At 42.0% G+C, this 22,617-nt stretch overlaps 1 protein-coding gene and 1 long non-coding RNA gene across 15 annotated transcripts in view; one reads left to right on the top strand and one right to left on the bottom strand.

Moving 5' to 3' along the window:
- itpr3 (inositol 1,4,5-trisphosphate receptor, type 3) overlaps nt 1-22,617 on the bottom strand; it is a 373,289-nt gene that overhangs the window by 132,939 nt on the left and 217,733 nt on the right. For all 13 annotated transcript variants that reach the window (XR_015088794.1, XM_086046039.1, XM_086046029.1 and 10 more), the window contains one exon: nt 19,094-19,261. Coding sequence is in view for 12 of the 13 variants with exons in the window: in XM_086046039.1 (XP_085902165.1) it covers nt 19,094-19,261 (168 nt within the window). In the remaining variant the exon portion in view is untranslated. The remainder of the gene's footprint in view (nt 1-19,093; nt 19,262-22,617) is intronic.
- LOC147152423 (uncharacterized) lies at nt 1,034-6,105 on the top strand. Of its 2 annotated transcripts, none has more exons than XR_015088799.1 (6): nt 1,034-1,277; nt 2,670-2,721; nt 3,261-3,371; nt 3,535-3,600; nt 3,715-3,808; nt 4,391-6,105. It is a non-coding gene; the product is annotated as an uncharacterized LOC147152423 (long non-coding RNA). The 2 variants fall into 2 exon arrangements; XR_015088800.1 differs by having other exon boundaries at nt 3,261-3,412.

Genomic DNA, 22,617 nt, shown 5'->3' with positions numbered 1-22,617 from the left:
GGTTCCTCACCTGAGATGTTGTGAAGGCCAAGGCTGGACAGGAAGGAGTGGTGGCTATCTGGTGTAGCTGGGAGCTGGAGACTGTGGAGAAAAGAGGGGAGGGGGTGACACGCCCAGCAGGAGGAGTAGGTGGAGACTGCAGCAGGAAAGACTGAGTGGAGGCAGGCATCTGATCGAACCTATTGAAAAAGAGATTCAGCTCATTTGCCCACTGCAGGTCCCCCCCAGTCCGGGTCTTGGGTTGTCCGTGGCCTGAGATGGTCTTCAGGCCCCTCCAGACTCCCCTGGCGTTATTCTGCAGCAGCTGCTCCTCCATCCTCTTCCTGTAGGACCTTTTCCCCTCTCTGATCCTCCTCCTCAGCTGGCGCTGCACAGTCCTCCGCTCCTCTATGTTGCCTGACGCAAAAGCCCTCCTCTTCTCCTTCAGGAGAGCTTTTATGTCTGGTGTGATCCAGGGTTTGTTGTTGGAGAAACACCTTACTGTCCTGGTGGGTATGGTGTTCTCCATGCAGAAATTTATATAGTCTGTAACAGTGTCTGTTAGACTACTAATGTCTTCCCCGTGAGCATCGCTGAATACTTCCCACACAGTTGTGCTGAAGCAGTCCTTTAAGGCCTCCTCGGCCTCTCCAGACCATCTCTGAACCGTGCGGGTCACAGCTGGCTGCCTGGGGACCAGAGGTTTGGACACAGACTGGAGAGCCACCAGGTTGTGATCAGCTTTGCCCAGCGGGGGGAGGGGCAGTGATGTGTATGCCTCCTTGGTGTTGGCATAGAAAAGGTCCAGTGTTTTATTGTCTCTGGTGTGGCAGGTGACATACTGTGTGAATGAAGGCAGAGAGGAGGAAGGGGAGGCATGATTGAAGTCACCAGAGATGAGTACCAGGGCATTTGGGTGCTGTGTTTGTAGCCTGCTCACTGCTGCAGTCAAGACATCACAGGCTGTGTCGCTGCTGGCAGCTGGTGGGACGTAGACAGTCACCGCGATCACGTGACTAAACTCTCGCGGGATGTAGAATGGCCTCATGCCAACAGCTAGCAGCTCAATATCCCTGCTGCAAAGCTGCTCCTTAATCGTGATGTGCCCAGGATTACACCATCTATCGTTCACAGACACAGCCAGCCCTCCTCCTTTCCTCTTTCCACTCTCCAGCGTCCTGTCCGCGCGTATGATTTGGAAGCCGTCCAATTCTACGACCGCGTTCGGCGTTAGCGTTGTTAGCCACGACTCCGTGAATAGCATCAGGCTAGCCTCCTGGAAGTCCCTCTCGTGCCGGGTAAGCGCCGCTAGCTCGTCCATCTTGTTGGGGAGCGATCTAACATTCCCCATGATAACAGACGGGAGGACGGGATGGTATCGTCTCCTCCTTTCCCGGCGTTTAACCCCCGCACGAGATCCCCGTCTCTTCCTCCTCAGCTCACGGGGGATATCGGGTCTCGCCCCGGGAGCCGGCGCATGGTTAACACGGAGTGCTAACAGCTGATTCCGGCTGTAAACAATGGGGGCTCGGCTCCGAGCCAAGTCGCCGGACACGATCGCTCAAAAAATAGCCATCAGCAGCAGCAAGAATACCGCAGTTTGGGTGTCCATTTTTACGCAAGTTACGACTATCAATTATACGAAAAAGGTATGAGGTAGAGTAATATTAAAGAACAAAAACACACGAAAAGGCTCACCGATGAGCCGGAGCTACTGTAGCGGGCTGCCACTCGCGCGGCGCCGGAAGTCGAAAATGTAAGTTGATTGGACACTCTAAATTGCCCCTAGGTGTGATTGTGAGTGCGGATGTTTGTTTGTCTCTGTGTGCCCTGCAATTGGCTGGCAACCAATTCAGGGTGTCCCCCGCCTACTGCCCGAAGACAGCTGGGATAGGCTCCAGCACGCCTGCGACCCTTGTGAGGATAAGCGGTATAGATAATGGATGGATGGATCATTTAACCGTCGGGGTTCTGTTTGCGGTATGAAACGAATTGACCAATTGCATGCATTGTAACTGAACGATGTGGTGATAGTCAGTCAATCAGAACGCTCTTATCAATAGAGTCCCGGACGATGAAGTTACGCATGCAATGTAATGTGCCAAACGTTCACACAGCCATAAAAATAAATAAATAAATGAACATAAAATGAAAAAAAAAAAATCACACAGCCATTTTGGCATGATAGAAAACTACTTGTAGTAACCATTTTTACAATCGTGGTAGACAGCTGTTGTGCACCAAGGGTGTCACAAAAAGAGGCAAAAAAAGGGGCGAACATTGTATAGGCTACCAAAAGATAAACCAAGGCGTAGTCAATGGATCATAACATGCATGCATAAATAAATAATACCATTCTAATCACTTCGCCATGAACTGTCACACAGTGCAAGACTTGTGTGAAGGTGCTAGCTTTGATAACATAACATAATCGCAAAAAGTGGAAACAAATCTGGATTGTACAAACGTGAAATCTTCCAAGCCTTTTTATTTTGTATTCAACCATTGTGATAGACTGTACCGATTTCAAGCATATTGTCCCCCTAAAGAGTAAATACCTGACACTTTACCTATTCATTTTAACACTATACAAGTTTATGGTTTAATATAATTGTTTTTTATTGCGAAACTAATTTGAAGAGATATATTGCAGCACACTCATTTTGACTTTTTTTCTACCTTTCTTTCAGGATCTCATACCAGTATCAAGTCTAGCAGAATTGAAAACTGATCAAAATAACGGTAAGTGAACCAAATTCAGATGTTTGTTCTGATGAGGTAGATGGCATCATGCATACTGCAGAACACACATTGTCTACATTATGTGCATGAATTTCAGGTATAAAACCACACTGTTAAACTCCCAAGACTCCACAACATGGAAGGAATGGTATATTAAACATGAGTGTGTCATGCTTTTAGATGGAGCAGTCTGTATCATGTTTGAGTCACAACTTGTTTTCCAATTGCCCCTTTGTAGTTCTGATTTCTGGTGCCTACCGGCACTCTCCATCCAAGAAGGTCGACGAGTCAGTCAGGCAGCAGTCACAAAACATAATATTCTGGCATGTTTAAACATCTTTATTGTATTACTGTATGTGTGTTTTGTCACATTATCTTTGCCATTTGAAAGTGAAAATTTGGATGCCACATTGCATACTATTTTATCCCTGGGTCGGAGCAATATGTTAAACTAGTTGAATGGAAATCATACATTTACTCACTTTCGTGGTTAGCATCACACCTTAACTGCCTTGTGCATTCCCTACTGTGTTTTTCAGATGGAATATCAGGATGTGGCAGTAGCACTGGTGCCCATTACCATCATCCGCAGACTCCACAGTAGCATAATCCGCAGCGAGAGACCCAACAACGAGCAATCACATTCCCTGGTATTATACCATAGTCTTGCTGTACTCTTTCACTACATAAGGTTGGTGACAGGGACACAGGAGTAGTATTTTTTGGCATAGTATGGCTTACAATCCAGATTTTGTGTTCAGTATCCCGAGATACACAACAACAATATCAGAATTTGGGATTTTGTTTCCATAGGGATATCGGAATATTGTGCGATGCAGTATTACAACCCACGTGGTGCCCCACAACATACATCAAATGGTATGTCATGTATTTCCTCTAATTTGCTTTGACAATGAAATGTCTTTCTTGACAAATTTAAATCGCACTAGTTGCCATTTTTATAAATGTTACAGCCTTTGTTTTTCTCTCCAGACGGAAACTACCAAAAGTTTGATCCGAAAGTGACATCATTGTTGCAGCGCCAAGAAGGCGTTCGAAGAGACAAAGATCCAAGACTGTATGTTTGGTGAGTTATCTCACAAGTAAACTACTTAATATGACAACACTGTTGTTTTTAAGCACAATGCTCTGAAGTAGTTTCTTTTGTGGCGTAAAAGCATTCCTCCTCGTGCCTCACGGCAGTCCATTTATCTTAAAAATCTCCACGGCCACCGATGCAAAAGCGTGAGGAGACAGCCAGTGTTTGTGGGATTTACAATGTATTAAAATGAAGTGTTCACATTCACCAATTTTTTTATCACTTCAATATATAAATATACTTCAGAAGTTAATGAGCTAGTCTCGTTATCTGCACTGTGATGTGTGACAGGCAAAGCACGTTCATGTTTGTGGGCGTGTGGGATTAGTCGAATCACTGGCTGGAGTAGGAGGCGTTTAGAGGGGGATGAGTTGAAATGCATGTTTCAAATCTTGCAAATCTTACCATAAAGATGAGACTAGAATCAAGTGATGGTAAAATTGCAAGCTATAAGATATAAGTATTTTTAGAGGTGCTTGGATGGAGCCAGGCTTGTCGTTTGCACTTTCCAGTCAAGTTTTTTAACTTGCTGACTGCTGGTTATTTATTTATTTTAATCTTGTCTTTCAGTTGCTGCTCAACAGTTTGACTGCGCGCTGACCCAGAGAGATTTTTGTACAGCTGGGAAGCATTGGCTTCATTTCGCTCATGAGCATAAAGGGGGCATCCCAACGCATGCTACTGCCTCAGACCCAAGTCAAGCTTAGTTTACTGTGGTATTGTTCTTTATTGGATGGCTTGTTATGGTATGTGTTATGTTCAAAAACTATATTTTTACAGCAATATGGACTGTTGTTCTTACAGTCAATCACTTTAGATTTAGTCGATTTGAATCTTATGCTACGTGGTTGACAAACATTTCAGATTACTAAAATATGACTAAAGCTAAATGATCTTACTTGAAACACTGACTATAATTTAATATATGGCCAAATAGAGAGGCTTGGGTTTACTGAAAGTATTTTGATCTCTTTTAATACATTTTTAATATTAAACATGTTTTCTGCCATAGGTTTTTCATACATTTGGGTAAGTAATGAAAAAGCTAACATTTTGTTGTGGACTAACCCAAGATTTTTGTTAGTCTTTTTTTAAACTTTATTGTAAGATTTGATTCCAATTTAGATGATGGCTGAATTAATGTTGTTTCCTTAACATTGATTCAACAAAAAAATCAACAACAAGTGCATGTAGGTTCTGGTTTAGATGATGGTTGAATCAACATTGATGTTGTGTGATATATGGTTGAAAAGCAAACGTTGACCCAACATTTTATCAACCTTGCACTTTCCTTATAATTTCTACTTTTGCTTTCAACGTTGATTCAACACTTAAGATGAACTGTATTTCAACATTGATTCATCCATATTTTGCTATCTGGGAAGACATTACTGCCTTAATATCGACAAAACATTAAAATGAGTTAGTAGTGACTTTAAACAAATTAAAAACAGGCCATCTGTACATATGATCTCACACACCACCTGCTGCATGTCGCCATTACCAGCACCATGGTCTCTTAGCTAATGCATAGCACATAGTCAGCCCTGTTATGTGTTTTAACGATATCCTCCTGGCAAATGACACTGTCCATTTTTAAAACCCGTTTGAAGACATATTTCTATTTTTTGGCTTTTGATCCGACGAGAGACTAACAGTTTTCTGCTGTTTTCTGGTGTCTACTGGATATAGTAACTTGTAATAGTAATAATTTATTGCTTTCACTTGTTATTTTATGGCTTTTTTGTTGTTGTAATGTAAAGTGCTTTGTTGCAGTTGTAGCTGTTATGAAATACTGTTGGATTGTATTGTATAGTAAAGTAAGACATTTGTTGTTGCCACTAGGTGGCACAAAAAGTATAAGACAATATTGTCATATAGATAGATGTCTTTAGCCCATGAGTATTTATACACATGTGATGTGTGGGACTTTTAGGAGCAGTGGGAGTTATCAAGCATTTCCTCTTTTGTGGTGAAAATAAATATGAAAGGGAAAATAAAATACCCTGCCTCGTCATGTAGTATTTCGAAAACTCTGCTGTTGTTGTCCCAGGTCTTGAGATGGTACAGACCAAGTTTGAAGTAAATCAGATTAACCCTCTAGGATACAAAAGAATTATCCCTGTAAATGTGCAAAAATGGGCCAAAATGGGACATTCAAAAAAATCATAGCTCGCTTAGCATATGGTTGTAATGGACGTTTTTGTACATCTCTGGGTGCTTACCAATTTTCATAGACCAAGGTCAAATGTACTGGGGTTTGATTTTGTTTTTCCTCACAGTGTGGTGCTACAGAGCCTTTTTTGTAATTAATTGTGCATGACTTAAAAATATCTACACTGTCGCCAGGCTCAATGAGTGTCCAAAATTTGGTGAGTTTTCATGCATGTTTAGGTCCCCCAAAATGTGATCCATTTGCAGAATAATAATGAAGATAAATAACAACAAGCAAAATAACATTAATAATTTCCACAAAAATAATAGGGACTTCGTAGTGGTTGCTGCTCAGGCCCTAAAAATAAAATAATAATAAAAATAGTTTCAACAAAAAAACACTAAGGAACTCACAGCGGTCACTGCTCGGACCCGAAAAAAATGAAGTTCCCGCTAGTCATGTGAAAGATAACTTCTAGTTCAAAGTTTCCTCCTGGTTCACTCAACTTGCGACAGATGAAAATATCCCAAGTGAATGAAACATCCAAATCGCCCGTTATCTATTTTGTTTGCGTACAAATCAGAAACTGATGAACATTATCATTATACTTTTTTTCTTCAATTTGTTTTTTGGAATGAACACTGAGAAAATAAGTCTTTTTTTTTTAGTTTCTATTATGTTTTGAAAAACAAATAAATGAATGATACACATATTGATGATGATGGGATGGATGAGATGGTGTTACCTACACACTTACGCTGTATAATTTACAGTCTTTAGCTTATTAATTTCTCTTGGTCTTGCTCAACATATGAACTGTTTTTAAATGTATTTGTTATATTTAAACTGTGTTTAAAAACCTTTTAAAAAGTGTCGTAAATAAGGTAAAAACAAGTTTTTCTTTTGTTTGAAAAATATTTTATTTGTTTGTAGCCTCCTTGCTGATTAGACCGAATATTGAATGTCTCAATCCTCTTCCATCCTTTGTGTATACACCTTCAGAAAGCAATGGCTGTAGGTTAATTTTACAATGTACATCTTCGGGCATGATTGTTGATCTAAATTCTAAGAGAAGTTAGTTTGGAGAAACAAAGGGATTTTTTATTGTATGATGTTGGATGGTACAATACACATTTACACTGTTTAATATATATTTTCTCAATTTCTCATGGTCTCTCTCAACACATGGAATGTTCTAGATATGTTTGTATATTTTATATTTCTATACGTGTGTTTAAAAACCTTCATAAAAAGTTTCATAAATTCTGTAAAAACATGCCTAGGCAGTGTTTCAATTAGGCAGTGTTTCAATAGTGTATGTCTCGATCACAGATTTAATTTATTGTGGTGGCGGCCTGGAAGGTAAGCCCCAACAATAACACAACACTTCATTGTACAAACATAATTGATAAGCATGCTAACAAATATGGCTAACATTTGTTAGCTTTTCCCACAGGATATAATAATAATAATAATAATAATAATAATAATAATAATAATAATAATAATAAGCATACACATTTTACCCTTATCTCCACACAGGATAAAAGATGACAACAATCAATCAGCACATGTAGCTGCACCTTCACCAGGGATGACCCAGCGAACGACACCACACCCACCACAGAGAGGAAGTTCAGTAAGCAGCATACAAAGCAGCAGATAAAGTTTTTTAGAAATTGGTGCAAATGTGCTTGAGTGTGACATCAGTGCGACATGTTACTAAATGTGTGTACTGGACAGAAGTCGTGCATTCATCATACGTGCAAAGACATCTTAAACTTGGACCAAAATTCTGGGGGAGCATCATCATACGTTACATTATGTCATCATATCACGCCAGCCATTGGCTAGGTAGGAATTGAGCAAATTTCTGTGAACAAAGGACTTTGGTTTTGAAGTTGATTTGAGTCCATGATGTTGTGATGTTTGACAAAAAAGACACCACTGAGGCCAGATTGCACCAACAAGGTTTAACTTTGAAACTAGATTCAATCATGGTATAAGTTTAAATTCTGCTGCACCAAACAACAACCCTTGTATGGTATTCGCGGGTCTGTGGAACCTGTTCAGATTTTATTTTTTAAAAAAAGAAAAAATTACCCGATGCATATCGGAGGAAACCTTCTCCTCATGGTGACAACACACTGTTATGGGATTTTCTTTTTCTTTTATTGCATTTGATTTTTAAAAGGGGAGGCACATTAATTTATACATGTGGTCTAACAAAGGGAGAGGGCAAATATTAACAATGTTTGCTGTTCATATGACTTGCAATTGGGATGTAGTAAACGTCTGTTGAGTATTTTAACAGAACATTATTTGATTGTGTTGCTTTGAAAACCCCAAACTCTAGCAGGACCACCAGACCCATCAACACTGACTAAGTAATACAAATAAGAACACCATACAAAAGGGTTAAAATAAGACAGATTCAATTGAAACCTCTTTTTCAACCTCAGTTTCATTTTGTACTCTAAAATGGGGGTGGTCATCCAACAAATTTGCTTTCCAATAATATGTTCTACACAGCCCCACTAGTCCAAAAACGCCATTCTGATTGATATTTTGAATATGAATTAAGTAGTAATATCCACCCATTTTTGTCCATTTCAAGGGGCGGCCATTTTGTCACTTGCTGTCAAATGAAATCGCAGTTGATCATGGCTCAGGCAACGACCAATCACAGTTCACCTGTTTTCTGAAGCTGAGCCGTGTTTGGTCATTGTCTGAGTCAATCAGAATGCCGTGTTTAGACTAGTGGAGGTGAATCGAACATATTATTGTTTCGCCCTCACACATATGTTATTCCTACACTTTAAACTTATTATGTGAAGGCGAAGGCTTCCTACAGTTTATTATTATTATTCCACTCCACTTTTTTGGCGTGTGACCCCTTCCACATTTTTCACCCGTTTCACTTCATTGAAGTTTCAAAACATTCAGAAAATTTATGAATTAGTAGTAGGGGTAGTATTTTTTTTACGTTCCCCAAATTTACTGTTTCCCCAATATTTCCCATTTTTCACCCCCCAAAAAAAACATTAATTTCCAATGGCACTTTCAATATTTCCACCATTCCAAATTCAAATCTACAAGATCCAATTCATTCAACTCACATTGGAAATGCTTTTCAACACACACACAATTCCTACTCCCAAAAATTCAACTTATTCACCCGTAAAAACCCCACAAAATTCCACCATTCATTCCCATTGCCATATTCAACAATTCACATTTACATCATTCCAATTTGAAATTCACAACATTCACCTCATTCGACCCCCCACAAAATTCCACCATTCTTTCCCATTGCCATATTCAACAATTCACATTTACACCATTCCAATTTGAAATTCACAACATTCATCTCATCCGACTCATAATGGTCAAGCTTTTCAACACACCCCAAATTCCTATTTCCTACACATTCAACTCATTCACCCTTAAAGAAACCCACACAAATTCAACTATTCACCATTCATTGCCATTGGCAGATTTACCCTTTCGCATTTACACCATTCCAATTTCCACAAATTCAAGTCATTCAACTCATTCATCTCACATTCAACTTTTCAACACCCCCCAAATTCCTACTTTGCACACATTCAACTCATTCACAATTAAAAAAACCAGAAAAATTCACCATTCATTTCCAGTGGACCAGTGTTATTGCCCCTTGGTCTCCCAAGTGCCATCTTGGCGCAGGGACATTAACTAGACTGGGGATACTCACCCCGAGGTCTCCCCAATGCGGCTGGGCCATCTTGGGCAGGGACATTACCTAGACTGGAGATACTCACCTCGAGGTCTCCCCAGTGCGGCAGCCATCTTGGACAGGGACATTAGCTAGACTGGGGATACTCATCCCAAGGTCTCCCCAGTGCGGCGGCCATCTTCGGCAAGGACATTAGCTAGACTGTGGATACTAACCCCGAGGTCTCCCCATTGAGGGGGCCATCTTGGGCAGGGACATTAGCTAGACTGTTGATACTTAACACGAGGTCTCCCCGGTGTGGTGGCCATCTTGGATAGGGACATTGGCTCGACTGGCGATACTCACCCCGAGGTCTCCCCAATGCGGAGGCCATCTTGGACAGGGACATTAGCTAGACTAAGGAAACTCACCCCGAGGTCTCCACAGTGCGGCGGCCATCATGGGCAGTGACATTAGCCTGACTGGGGATACTCACCCCAAGGTCTCCCAAGTGCGGTGGCCATCTTGGACAGGGACATTAGATAGATTGGGGACACCCACCCCGAGGTCTCCACAGTGCGGCAGCCATCTTGGGCAGGGACATGAGCTAGAATGGGGATACTAACCCGAGGTCTCCCCAGTGCGGCGGCCATCTTGGTCAGGGACATTAGCAAGACTGGGGATACTCACCTCGAGGTATCCCCAGTGCGGCGGCCATCTTGGTCAGGGACATTAGCAAGACTGGGAATACTAACCCCGAGGTCTCCCCAGTGCGCTGGCAATCTTGGTCAGGGACATTAGCAAGACTGGGGATACTCACCCCGAGGTCTCCCCAATGCTGCGGCCTACTTGGGAAGGGACATTAGCTAGACTGGGGATAGTCACCCCGAGATCTCCCCAGTGCGGCGGCCATTTTGGGCATGGATATTAGCTACAACCATACTCTACAAAATATTCTACTTAAGAAATTTCTTCCAAAACCAATTCATTTCATAAGTAGAGGTACCACTGTAGTTGAATGAAGTTGAATGACCTTGAAAAAAATCAGAAGGGAAACAAGAAAAGAGGAAGTAAGGAAACAATGAAAGAAGGAAGTCAGAAGAAGAATGAAAGAAGTGTCCCCAGTGCGGAGGCCATCTTGGGCAGGTGCATTAGCAAGACTGGGGATACTCACCCCGAGGTCTCCCCAATGCTGCGGCCTACTTGGGAAGGGACATTAGCTAGACTGGGGATAGTCACCCCGAGATCTCCCCAGTGCGGCGGCCATTTTGGGCATGGATATTAGCTATAACCATTATTCTCGCCCCTCAGCCAGCCCCAGTAATACGCCCAATCTTGGAGAGGGACATAAGCTACAGCTAGAATTCTGGTCCCTTGGCCTCCCTAGTGTGGCGACCATATTATTCAAAAGTATTGAAACACCCAGAATTGTCATCCCCAGGTGTCCCTAATGAAGCGGACATGTTGTTCAAAAGAATTGGGACACCCAGAATTTTCATTCCCAGGTGTCCTTAATGAAGCAGCCATATTGTTCAAAAGTATTGGGACACCTCGATTTTCCATCCCCCGGTCTCCCTAATGAAAAGGACATGTTGTTCAACAGTCCTGGGACACCCAGATTTTTCATCCCCAGGTGTGCCTGATGAAGCGGCCATGTTGTTCAAAAGTATTGGGACACCCAGAATTTTCATCCCCAGGTGTCCCTAATGAAGCGGCCATGTTGTTCAAAAGTATTGGGACACCCAGAATTTTCATCCCCAGGTGTTGGAAAATTATTAAGCTTTCCAACACCCCCAAAATTCCGACTTCACACACATTCAAGTCATTCACCCTTAAAAAACCCACAAAAAACAGTTATTCACCATTCATTTCAATTGGCACATTTAACTTTTCACATTTACACCATTCCGATTTCCACAAATTCAAGTCATTCAACTCATTAAGCTCACATTCAGCTTTTCAACACCCCCAGAATTCCTACTTCCCACACATTCAACTCATTCACCCTTAAAAAGCCACACAATTTCATCATTCATTTCCAGTGGACCGCTGTTATTGCCCCTTGGTCTCCCCAGTGCGGCAGCCATCTTGGACAGGGACATTAGCTAGACTGGGGATACTAACCCAGAGGTCTCCCCAGTGCGCCGGCCATCTTGGGCAGGACATTAGCGAGATGGGCATACTCACCCCGAGGTCTCCCCAGTGTGGCGGCCATCTTGGGCAGGACATTAGCTAGACTGGGCATACTCACGCCGAGGTCGCCCCAGTGCGGCGGCCATCTTCAGCAGAGACATTAGCTAGACTCGGGATACTCACCCCGAGGTCTCCCCAGTGTGGCGGCCGTCTTGGACAGGGACATTAGCTAGACTGGGGATACTCACTCCGAGGTCTCCCCAGTGGGGCGGCCATCTTGGGCAGGGACATTAGCTAGACTGGGGATACTCAGTCCCTGGGGATAGGGTGAGTACCCTCAGGTCTCCCCCAGTGCGGCGGCCATCTTGGGCAGGGATATTAGCTACAACCATGATTCTCGCCACTCAGCCAGCCACAGTAAGGCGGCCATCTTACAGTATTGGAACACACTGATTTTTCATTCCTAGATGTCCCTAATGAAGGGGCCATTGTTTAAAAGTATTGGGACACTTCAATTTTATATCCCCAGGTGTCCCTAATGAAAAGGACATGTTGTTCAAGACTATTGGGAAATCTAGATTTTTCATCCCCAGGTGTTCCTTATGAAGCGGCCATGTTCAAAAGTCCTGGGACACCCAAATTTTACATCCCCGGGTGTCCCTAATGGAGCGGCCATTTTGTTCAAAAGTATTGGGACACCCAGAATTTTCATCCCCAGGTCTCCTTAATGAAGCGGCTATGTTGTTCAAAAGTATTGTGACACCAAGAATTTTCATCTCCAGGTGTCCCTAATAGCTTTTCAACACCCCCAAAATTCAGACTTTCCACACATTCAAGTCATTCACCCTTAAAAAACCCACAAAAAACAATTATTCACCATTCATTTCCATTGGCACATTTAACTTTTCACATTTACACCATTCCAATTTCCACAAATTCAAGTCATTCAACTCATTCAGCTCACATTCAGCTTTTCAACACTCCCAAAATTCCTACTTGCCACACATTCAACTCATTCACCCTTAAAAAACCCCACAAAAATTCCACTATTAACCATTCATTTCCATTGGAACATGAAACTTTTCACATTTACACTTTCCCAATTTCCACAAATTCAAGTCTTTCAACTCATTCAACTCACATTCAGCTTTTCAACACCCCCAAATTCCCACTTCCCACACATTCAACTCATTCACCCTTAAAAAAGCCACTCAATTTCACCATTAATTTCCAGTGGACCGGTGTTATTTCCCCTTGGTCTCCCCAGTGCAGCGGCCATCTTGGACAGGGACATTAGCTAGACTCGGGATACTCACCCCGAGGTCTCCCCAGTGTGGCGGCCGTCTTGGACAGGGACATTAGCTAGACTGGGGATACTCACTCCGAGGTCTCCCCAGTGGGGCGGCCATCTTGGGCAGGGACATTAGCTAGACTGGGGATACTCAGTCCCTGGGGATAGGGTGAGTACCCTCAGGTCTCCCCCAGTGCGGCGGCCATCTTGGGCAGGGATATTAGCTACAACCATGATTCTCGCCACTCAGCCAGCCACAGTAAGGCGGCCATCTTACAGTATTGGAACACCCTGATTTTTCATTCCTAGATGTCCCTAATGAAGGGGCCATATTGTTTAAAAGTATTGGGACACTTCAATTTTATATCCCCAGGTGTCCCTAATGAAAAGGACATGTTGTTCAAAACTATTGGGAAATCTAGATTTTTCATCCCCAGGTGTTCCTTATGAAGCGGCCATGTTCAAAAGTCCTGGGACACCCAAATTTTACATCCCTGGGTGTCCCTAATGGAGCGGCCATTTTGTTCAAAAGTATTGGGACACCCAGAATTTTCATCCCCAGGTCTCCTTAATGAAGCGGCTATGTTGTTCAAAAGTATTGTGACACCCAGAATTTTCATCTCCAGGTGTCCCTAATAGCTTTTCAACACCCCCAAAATTCAGACTTTCCACACATTCAAGTCATTCACCCTTAAAAAACCCACAAAAAACAATTATTCACCATTCATTTCCATTGGCACATTTAACTTTTCACATTTACACCATTCCAATTTCCACAAATTCAAGTCATTCAACTCATTCAGCTCACATTCAGCTTTTCAACACTCCCAAAATTCCTACTTGCCACACATTCAACTCATTCACCCTTAAAAAACCCCACAAAAATTCCACTATTAACCATTCATTTCCATTGGAACATGAAACTTTTCACATTTACACTTTCCCAATTTCCACAAATTCAAGTCTTTCAACTCATTCAACTCACATTCAGCTTTTCAACACCCCCAAATTCCCACTTCCCACACATTCAACTCATTCACCCTAAAAAAAGCCACTCAATTTCACCATTAATTTCCAGTGGACCGGTGTTATTTCCCCTTGGTCTCCCCAGTGCAGCGGCCATCTTGGACAGGGACATTAGCTAGACTGGGGATACTCACCCCGAGGCCTCCGCAGTGGGGCGGCCATCTTGGGCAGGGTCATTAGCTAGACTGGGGATACTCAGTCCCTGGAGATAGGGTGAGTACCCTCAGGTCTCCCCAGTGCGGCGGCCATCTTGGGCAGGGATATTAGCTTCAACCATGATTCTCGCCACTCAGCCAGCCACAGTAAGGCGGCCATCTTACAGTATTGGAACATACAGAATTGTCATCCCCAGGTGTCCCTAATGAAGCGGCCATGTTTTTCAAAAGTATTGGGACACCCAGAATTTTCATCCCCATGTGTCCCTAATGAAGCTGCCATTTTGTTCAAAAGTATTGGGGCACACAGAATTGTCATCCCCAGGTGTCCCTAATGAAGCGGCCATGTTCTTCAAAAGTATTGGGACACCCAGAATTTTAATCCCCATGTGTCCCTAATGAAGCGGCCATTTTGTTCAAAAGTATTGGGGCACACATAATTTTCATCCCCACGTGTCCCTAATGAAGTGGCCATGTTGTTCAAAAGTATTGGGACACCAAGAATTTTCATCCCCAGGTGTTCCTAATGAAGCGGCCATGTTGTTCCAAATTATTGGGACACAGAATTTTCATCCCCAGGTGTCCCTAATGCGGCGGCCATTTTTATTCAACAGTATTGGGACACCCCGGTTTTTGATCCCCAGGTGTCCCTAATGAAGCAGCCATATTGTTCAAAAGTATTGGGACACACAGAATTCTCATTCCCAGGTGTCCCCAATGAAGCGGCAATGTCGTTCAAAAGTATTGGAACACCCCAATTTTTCATCCCCAGGTGTCCCTAATGAAGTGGCCTTTTTGTTCAAAAATATACATGTCCTTCCCGAGATTCCTTGTTTCCTTCCTTCCTTGCTTCCTAGTTAATTTCTTCCTTATTTCTTCGCCTCATCCTTTCCTTCCTACTATTTTGTATTCTTACTTTGTTTTCTTTCTTGCTTGTTTTCCTTGCTATCTTGGTTCCTTGCTTCCTCCCTTCCTTTGATTCCATCATTCTTTGTTTACCTTATTTTTTTTCCCTGACTTCCTTCTTTCATTGTTTCCTTACTTCCTCTTTTCTTGTTTCCCTTCGGATTTTTTTCAAGGTCATTCAGCGTCATTTAACTTCTTTCAACTTCATTCCAACGCATTCCGAGATTTCCATACAGCTTCCTTCGCCTTCACACGCAATTTCTCCAGGAATTGCATTCTTTAGTTGTAAAGAAAATTTTCATATTGACTTCCCCTTCAAACAAAGTTTAAATTTAATTCTGTTGCACCCCGGTCTCACTTATCAAAAAGTGCGTAGGATTCAAACTAAAAGTGTACATACACACAAAATCCGAAAATGGCGTATGAAAAAAATCAGACCAAAAATACCATGCGTAGATACACGCACCTGTAGGACATTTTGCCTTGATAAGTCACTGAACGGAGCCCGAATGTACCGCCCTCTACATGGCCAAATCTATCCATATAGTAGGGATTGTAACGGTATGCTAAATCATATTTCGGTTCGGTTCGTTTTCTTTAGAAACTTCAGTTCGGTATATTTTTGGTCCAAAAAAACCTGATTTTGAAAAAAAAAAAATGTTTATTTTGAAAAGATGACAAGTAAATGGTACATTTTTTAGAAAAAGATAAAAGTGAACCATTCGGGTGATATTCGAAGAAATTAAACCATAATAAAAAATACACTAACAATAAAGATCTCTTAATTTTGTAAATTATTAAGACACTGGAATCTTTCAACACTAAGCAGCAATAGCCTATGACACACCTAAGTATTCAAGTTAAAGACAAGTTATGTCATTATGTATATGTGTATACACTTTTTGTGATTAAAAAAAATACATACAGTAACAGTTACAATTATTGCTAACTATATTACAACTATTTTTATAATGAAAGAAATATAGTAACTTTAAAAAGTCTATGAAATTGTATACACTGTTTAGGCATTGAAATCTTTGAATGTTCAACAACATATACGTAACGAATTGGGTTATCTGTGTTGTGGTTGGATTTGTGTGTTGCTGAGTTGTGATGTTTCCGAGGTTCATGAATGCATCGTACGGCAAGCGAGTGGAGCAGAGAAGAAAGAAGAGCGCGAGCAGTTGTACATGGATTAATAAAAACGTTATAATTAAACTACGTCTGACAGCGTGTTCCTGCAAGACGCTACTTTATTATAAATCTCGCTTTTAAAGTTTGACGTTTTGGGCTAAAAGGACTGCTTGCTTCTTCGTCTAAGATACATTCACAGTCGAATGATGCCGTGCATGTTAGACATGCTAGCCGCTAGCCTCAACATAGCCGCCGATTTCATGTAACAATGTCGGCACACAACCTTCGGACTTATCCACGCACCTTTCCCCATCGGCGATGGGGAACACGAAAGCCAGAATGTTCCCAAACAGGAGACCACAGTGAACGTGGGCACCTTCGAACCCTGGCTCTTTTCTGGCTCTCTCTTTTGTACCGCCACTCTCGTCTCCCGCATACAAACAAGTCAGCGCCTGTGCGTAAGCTTGCGCTAATAAGTGGACTGAACCGAACATGCCATACCGAAACGTATTAATACACCCGAGTGTACCGTTACACCCCTACCATATATGGTCAGTGCAAAAGCAGTACATGAAAAAGAATGAGTCATGCTGGTGACAATGCTTTTCAGTGGGGTGGAAACAAGGAAGGGAATATTGTTTGGTGGCCTGGTTGATATCGTACAAAAAATATCAACAAATACGACCAGCAGGACAGAAGGAAAAACAGAAAGTGCTCGGACTTAAAAGGAGATGATTATACAATTGCGATGGTGCGACTCATCGAGCCTTAATTGCTGCTCCATCGTTATGGATGGCAGGCGCAGGTGTGCGCTCCGACAGAGGGACACAACTAGGGAATGGAAATGTTGCTGCACTGAAAAAAGTAGCCTATTCAATTTTTGTAATTTGTGTACATTGGTTGCGCATATGGTTAAAATGTGATTAACCTGTGTATATTACAGTAAAATCTACAAACAAAATTTTGAAAAAAAGTGCTGGGTGTTTCGTTGGTGACCGGGATGTTTTAATAAAAATAAAGAAGTTTGCCAAAGAAAGCTGACAGATACTTTCAATCCTCTTGAATTTTATGATGAGGAGGAATTTTTGGTTTTCAGTTTTGGATCTGAAGAGGAAGACTGGATCAACTGTCGTACAAGTAATAGAAATTCAGCTTTACCACCAATGTTACGACTGCGGCTTTTGTTTTTAAGTTTTACCAGCAAGCTATAATTGAGCGACGTCTCTTTTCTCTTTCACTTTGGTCGTTCTGTTCTACTGTAACTATCAGGCAGTTGCTGCCAAACAGTACCTTTATTTTTCACCGTGCTGTTGTCTGTTTTCTTCTCTTCTATTTGCTCTATTAATTTGGTCAGTAAATTGTTGTCAAATGAAGAAAAGTTTTAAGCTCCATGGTGAGCCATTGTAATGTAGCTGATCAAGTTCACAAGTGACGTTAGGCTAACATTTTTGCTAAGTCGCAACAATGTAAGCCCATATCTCATTGAGCGTCAAAAGTCCGCTTGTGTGTGCACACGCAACACACGTTGGTTACCCTTCAGGACCCTCAAAATTAGATGGCGACAAGAAAAACTGTATGCGAGTGTCTTGTAAATGTCTTTGCAACCTCAAATGAACCGAACTGATGAAAAAAACAACATTCTCTCTTCTCACTCTGCACACACACTCGCAAAACAAATATCTGCCGCTCAGTCCGATATGGGTTGTAATGTTTAATCAAGGCACACGTTGATGCAGGGGGCTTGACATTTTATTGCATTAATAATTTATTTTAATTTCAATAACTCAATCATCCCTAAAAAATGGGTTGAATTGAATTTAAAATGCAGTTACTGAGTTTTACTAAACTGAGATTAATTTTAAATGGTGCAACAGAGCTTTGCTTAATTTTAAAACCAGATAAACAAATTTTAAACTTGGTTACAAACTTGGTTTACAAAGCTCTGATTAAATGTATTCTTAGATTAAAATAAACCTTGTTGGTGCAACCCAGCCTGAGTGAACACATTTTGTGAATGTTAGCTAGTCTTAACTTTCCAAGGCTCGTTACTATGATGAATGGATCAAGTGTTTTATATGTGTGTGATGTTACAATGCCTTATAAATAGAAGAAGTGACTCAGCTTTTTCCTGTGAGTGGTCATCACAGCAAGTTACTCCATGATGTTTGGCACAGTTTTTATGCCGGATACACTTCCTGATGCAAGCCACCCATTTATATGTAAAAGGTCTTGCCTTGGGATCCAACTGAATGTTACCGTGCACATTGACTAGGATTTCAAAGTCCAGTCATCAGTATTACCCACTGGCCCATACTTGGCATTTTTAGTTTCTATCTTTTCGACAGTTGACAGTTACGGGCTGAAAAAAAAAAAAAAAAAAACTTAAAATTTTGTTTTTAAATTCCTCTTTGAGAAAAAAAAGTTATGAACAAAAAAAATATATAAATAACAATTATTATTATTATTATTATCCCTCATTCCTCATTAAAGTTAACCGTGCTTAAAGTATGTTTTTTTCTTGTTTTTAACATGAATATCATAGTGGATAACTTATGCATACATTTAAAATGTTACATTGTATAAAAAATAATGAAGTATAAAATAATGTTAAAACGTGTGTACAGTCAAAGTTTTGGGACTCCGGAATTAATTCTTCCAAATTTGAATTAATTCTTAATGGGAATTTTTGTTTTGAAAGTTCACCCAAACGGTTGCGGTCAAATTTACAGGTTATAGTTCAGCATGCACATATAGGACAAGGTGAGAGTTGTGCTACCTCCACTTTGTCTTTCTTGTCTTTCTTTTCCTTCTTGCTGTCTCCGCCTCCAGATGTCTTCTTCTCCACCCAGAGTTCAGATTTTTCCACCAACATCCTCAGACGGTCCAAGTCTGATTTGATCAGCTTGTAGTTCTCCACGTCCTGAGCCGAGATGAGTAGCTGGACCTATGCAAGTGAAAAAAAGGACTGCCTTGACGTTAGTGGTTATGGTGGTACTTAGGGCACATGCACACATAGATAGACTCAGCAGGTTATCCACCTGCCCTTTGGCCCTGGATGAAAAAAAAACACACCCTTATTGTTGCAGGCCTTTTTTCTTTCATTCATCAATATTGAAAAAAAAAACACACAGACACAAAAAGAAAAAAGAAAAAACTACACTCATCAATTCCCCCCATCTTCTTTTTTTTTTTTTTTGACTGATGAGCATTTACTTGCAGCCTTTCGAGAATTGTGCCCCTCACTGAACTGCGGTGAAAATAAGCTCCCACATGTCCTCTATCTCCTTCTCCATCTCAATTTCCTCATTTTAGGGCTCATGTAGTTGTACAACTCAAAACAGACAGGTTCAGTCATGGTATAAAATGACACTTAAAGCGGAAGTCAACCCAAAAATATTTTTTTCAAGAATATGTCTATGCAGGCCCACTATTTGAAACAAGGCATTCTGATTAATATTGTTTGTGGAATATGAGTTAACACAAGGAGTACCAGGATTTTGACAATGCAAGAAGTACAAGACCTGTCAATTTGACTCTGGTGTGCTCTTGCAATGACGTCATCGACGTAAATGATTATTACTTACTGCTCGAGTGTCTAATAAAGGTATTTTGTTGATTAAAATTCTGTTGTATAATTTAAAGTAAATTATGTCATATAAATGAATGAGGAACAATTGGTGGAGCGCCATTGTCCCGCGCGGCTCTCGCTGTCAGCTGTTATAAAATATAGCTGGTTTGGAGCCAAAGGAAAGGAGACTCGTGTCACAAATGGCTTGATTGCACTTTACTTTGAAGAAGAGGAAGTAAATCCCAAGCATGCCACACAAAAGAACTCCGTCCCGATTGCACCCTAGAACTCTTTTTCCAGGGGGGAATTATGTCAATAAGCAGAACATAAGCTCATTATTTTATATATTTCGACTGTCTGTCGCGCACTACCCACATTATGACTATCACATCTAACAGCTCGTCATGGTGGGCGCAGGGGGATTTTTTCTTTACTCTGACTCGCTGTGTGTCAGAAGGGCAATTCATCCTCAGACTCATCAATATTTTGAAGCAGATGTAACGCCTCCTCTACTCTATACGATTTGACTTTTTTAAAAAATCAATCATGGTGACCAGCAGTATTTCTCAATGCAACCGTTGGTTGCTATAGAAACCCAGTGCAACATGAGAGGGAATATTACAAGCTACCTCCTGTCAAAATTAGATAGATGACACTTAATGAGGTCACCACCGGTCAAAATTAGATGATCCTTGTGATCCTTGATGAGGGCCACTCCCTGTCAAAAGTTGATGGATGGTATCCTTAATGATGTCAGCACCTGTCAAAAGGTCACTATTTGATGATGATTGATGACCTTTAATGACATCCTAACGATGCATCTGTCGTTTATGCCCCAAGTAAGGTCAAAGGTCACTATTTGATGATCATTGATTACCTTTAATGACATTTTAACGACTTGCACCTGGTGTTTACGCCCCAAGTAACGTGAAAGGTCACTTATTGTTTGATGCATAGCACTTACTGACATTTTAATACAATACAATACAATTTTATTTATACAGCACATTTTATAACAGCTCGCAGCTTAATGACTCGGAGCTATTCAACATGGGTTCATGAACTGATAAATGTCAAAATTATTGATTAATAATGATTTACAGTTGTTGTTTGAATGAGTTTGCACCTGTTTTTGCAGATATCCTGGAAGGTGGGTGATGGGTGCTGTTCGGATAAGGTACACACCCCCTAAAACGAATGAACAATAATGAGGTCGTTAGAGAAATCATGTGGTTGGAGGGAGTGGTTTGATTGGGACGGTGAAGGCTAGAAAAACGTGAGAATCAGTCATATCTTTGTGAGTGTAAGACAAGCGTGTACAAACACCCCGGACAAGTCCTGCCACGCCACCCCGGTCAAGTCCTGCCACACTACTCCAGTCACATAGAACCCTGCCGCTTCTATCAACATTAAACTTACTTGAATCCTCCTACTGTCTCGCGCTGCTGCTCTTTGGTCTTTCACGACATTTCTAGCTGACCATGACAGTTTTCTTCGTCAAAACACATCCATATTACAAACAAAAACTGCTCAAAAACAACAAAACAATTATTTTACTTAAAAACACGGTATACCGCCATGACGTCCCAATGACGTCACACAGCGACGCCCCGCACATGACACTACAAAACCCGGAAATAATGGTGGTGCTCGGTTTGACAGTGGAGAGTTGTGAATGATAGGCGGTGGCTGGAGAAAGGTTTGTGGAACACGAGACAATGGCATGGAAAATGGCCCGACGGTGGGCACATCCCGCGCACCCCAAGTCCAGGACGGTGGCCAATCATTGAAATACATGCGGACAGACTGAGTGGACGAACGGGGACAGGACACGCGGAAAACAGGCTCGAGGTACGGGTGTGCGAATGTGCGTGCGGGATTAGGTTGGCGACACTGTTCTCCCCACAGCACCCGACGGAGACACTCCGTCACAGCATCCTCCTCCCGCAGGTTGACAAAGACTTGGCAACCTGGATAGATAGTCAGCTATGAAGTTGAACTTTCCAGATTGGTGTCGTACCACGAACCTAAAGGACTGCAATGAAAGGTACCAGCGCGTTAGTCGGCTGTTGTGGTCCTTCATCGAGTTGATCCACGTATGGGTTTGATGGTCCATCTCCAGATCAAGCTTTCTACCAAGCAAGCAACACTTAAGACTCTCCAGCCCCCCCTTGATGGCCAGTCGCTCTTTCTCCACCACCCAATACCTAGACTCACGGGGCAACAGCTTGCGACTGAGGTACCGGATGGGCTGCTCAGCTCCGGACTCACCCTGAGCAAGGACAGCCCCAAGACTGACCTCCGAGGCATCCAATTGCACAAGGAAGCGGCAGTTGAAGTTAGGACTGCAAACAACCGGAGAAGAACGGAGGAGGGTATTTAGGGTCCTAAAAGCTGCTTCACACTCATCGGTCCAACTCACAAGGTTTTTCTGGTCTTTCGTGGTCAGAGCAGTGAGTGGGGCCGCATTTGTGGCAAATTGTGGTACAAAACCTCTGATACTACCCACCCAGGCCCAGGATCACACCTCATTTTTGGTCCAAGGACGAGGACACTTCTGGATAGCTTCAACCGTATCTATCTGAGGTCATACCTCACCTCTTCCCAGGTGATAGCCAACATACCTAGTTTCATTGAAAGCCCACTCACACTTGGCCACAATCAAGGTTAGTCCTGCTATCCTGATCTTCTCCAAGATACTTCTGACGTGCCGGATGTGTTCCTCTCATATG

This window comes from Filicampus tigris, chromosome 1, assembly GCF_054856515.1.
Source record: "Filicampus tigris isolate MCC_2025a chromosome 1, RoL_Ftig_1.0, whole genome shotgun sequence".
Taxonomy (NCBI): domain Eukaryota; kingdom Metazoa; phylum Chordata; class Actinopteri; order Syngnathiformes; family Syngnathidae; genus Filicampus; species Filicampus tigris.
Note: the sequence above shows the minus strand (reverse complement) of the source record. Positions and strands in the feature narration are given on the sequence as shown.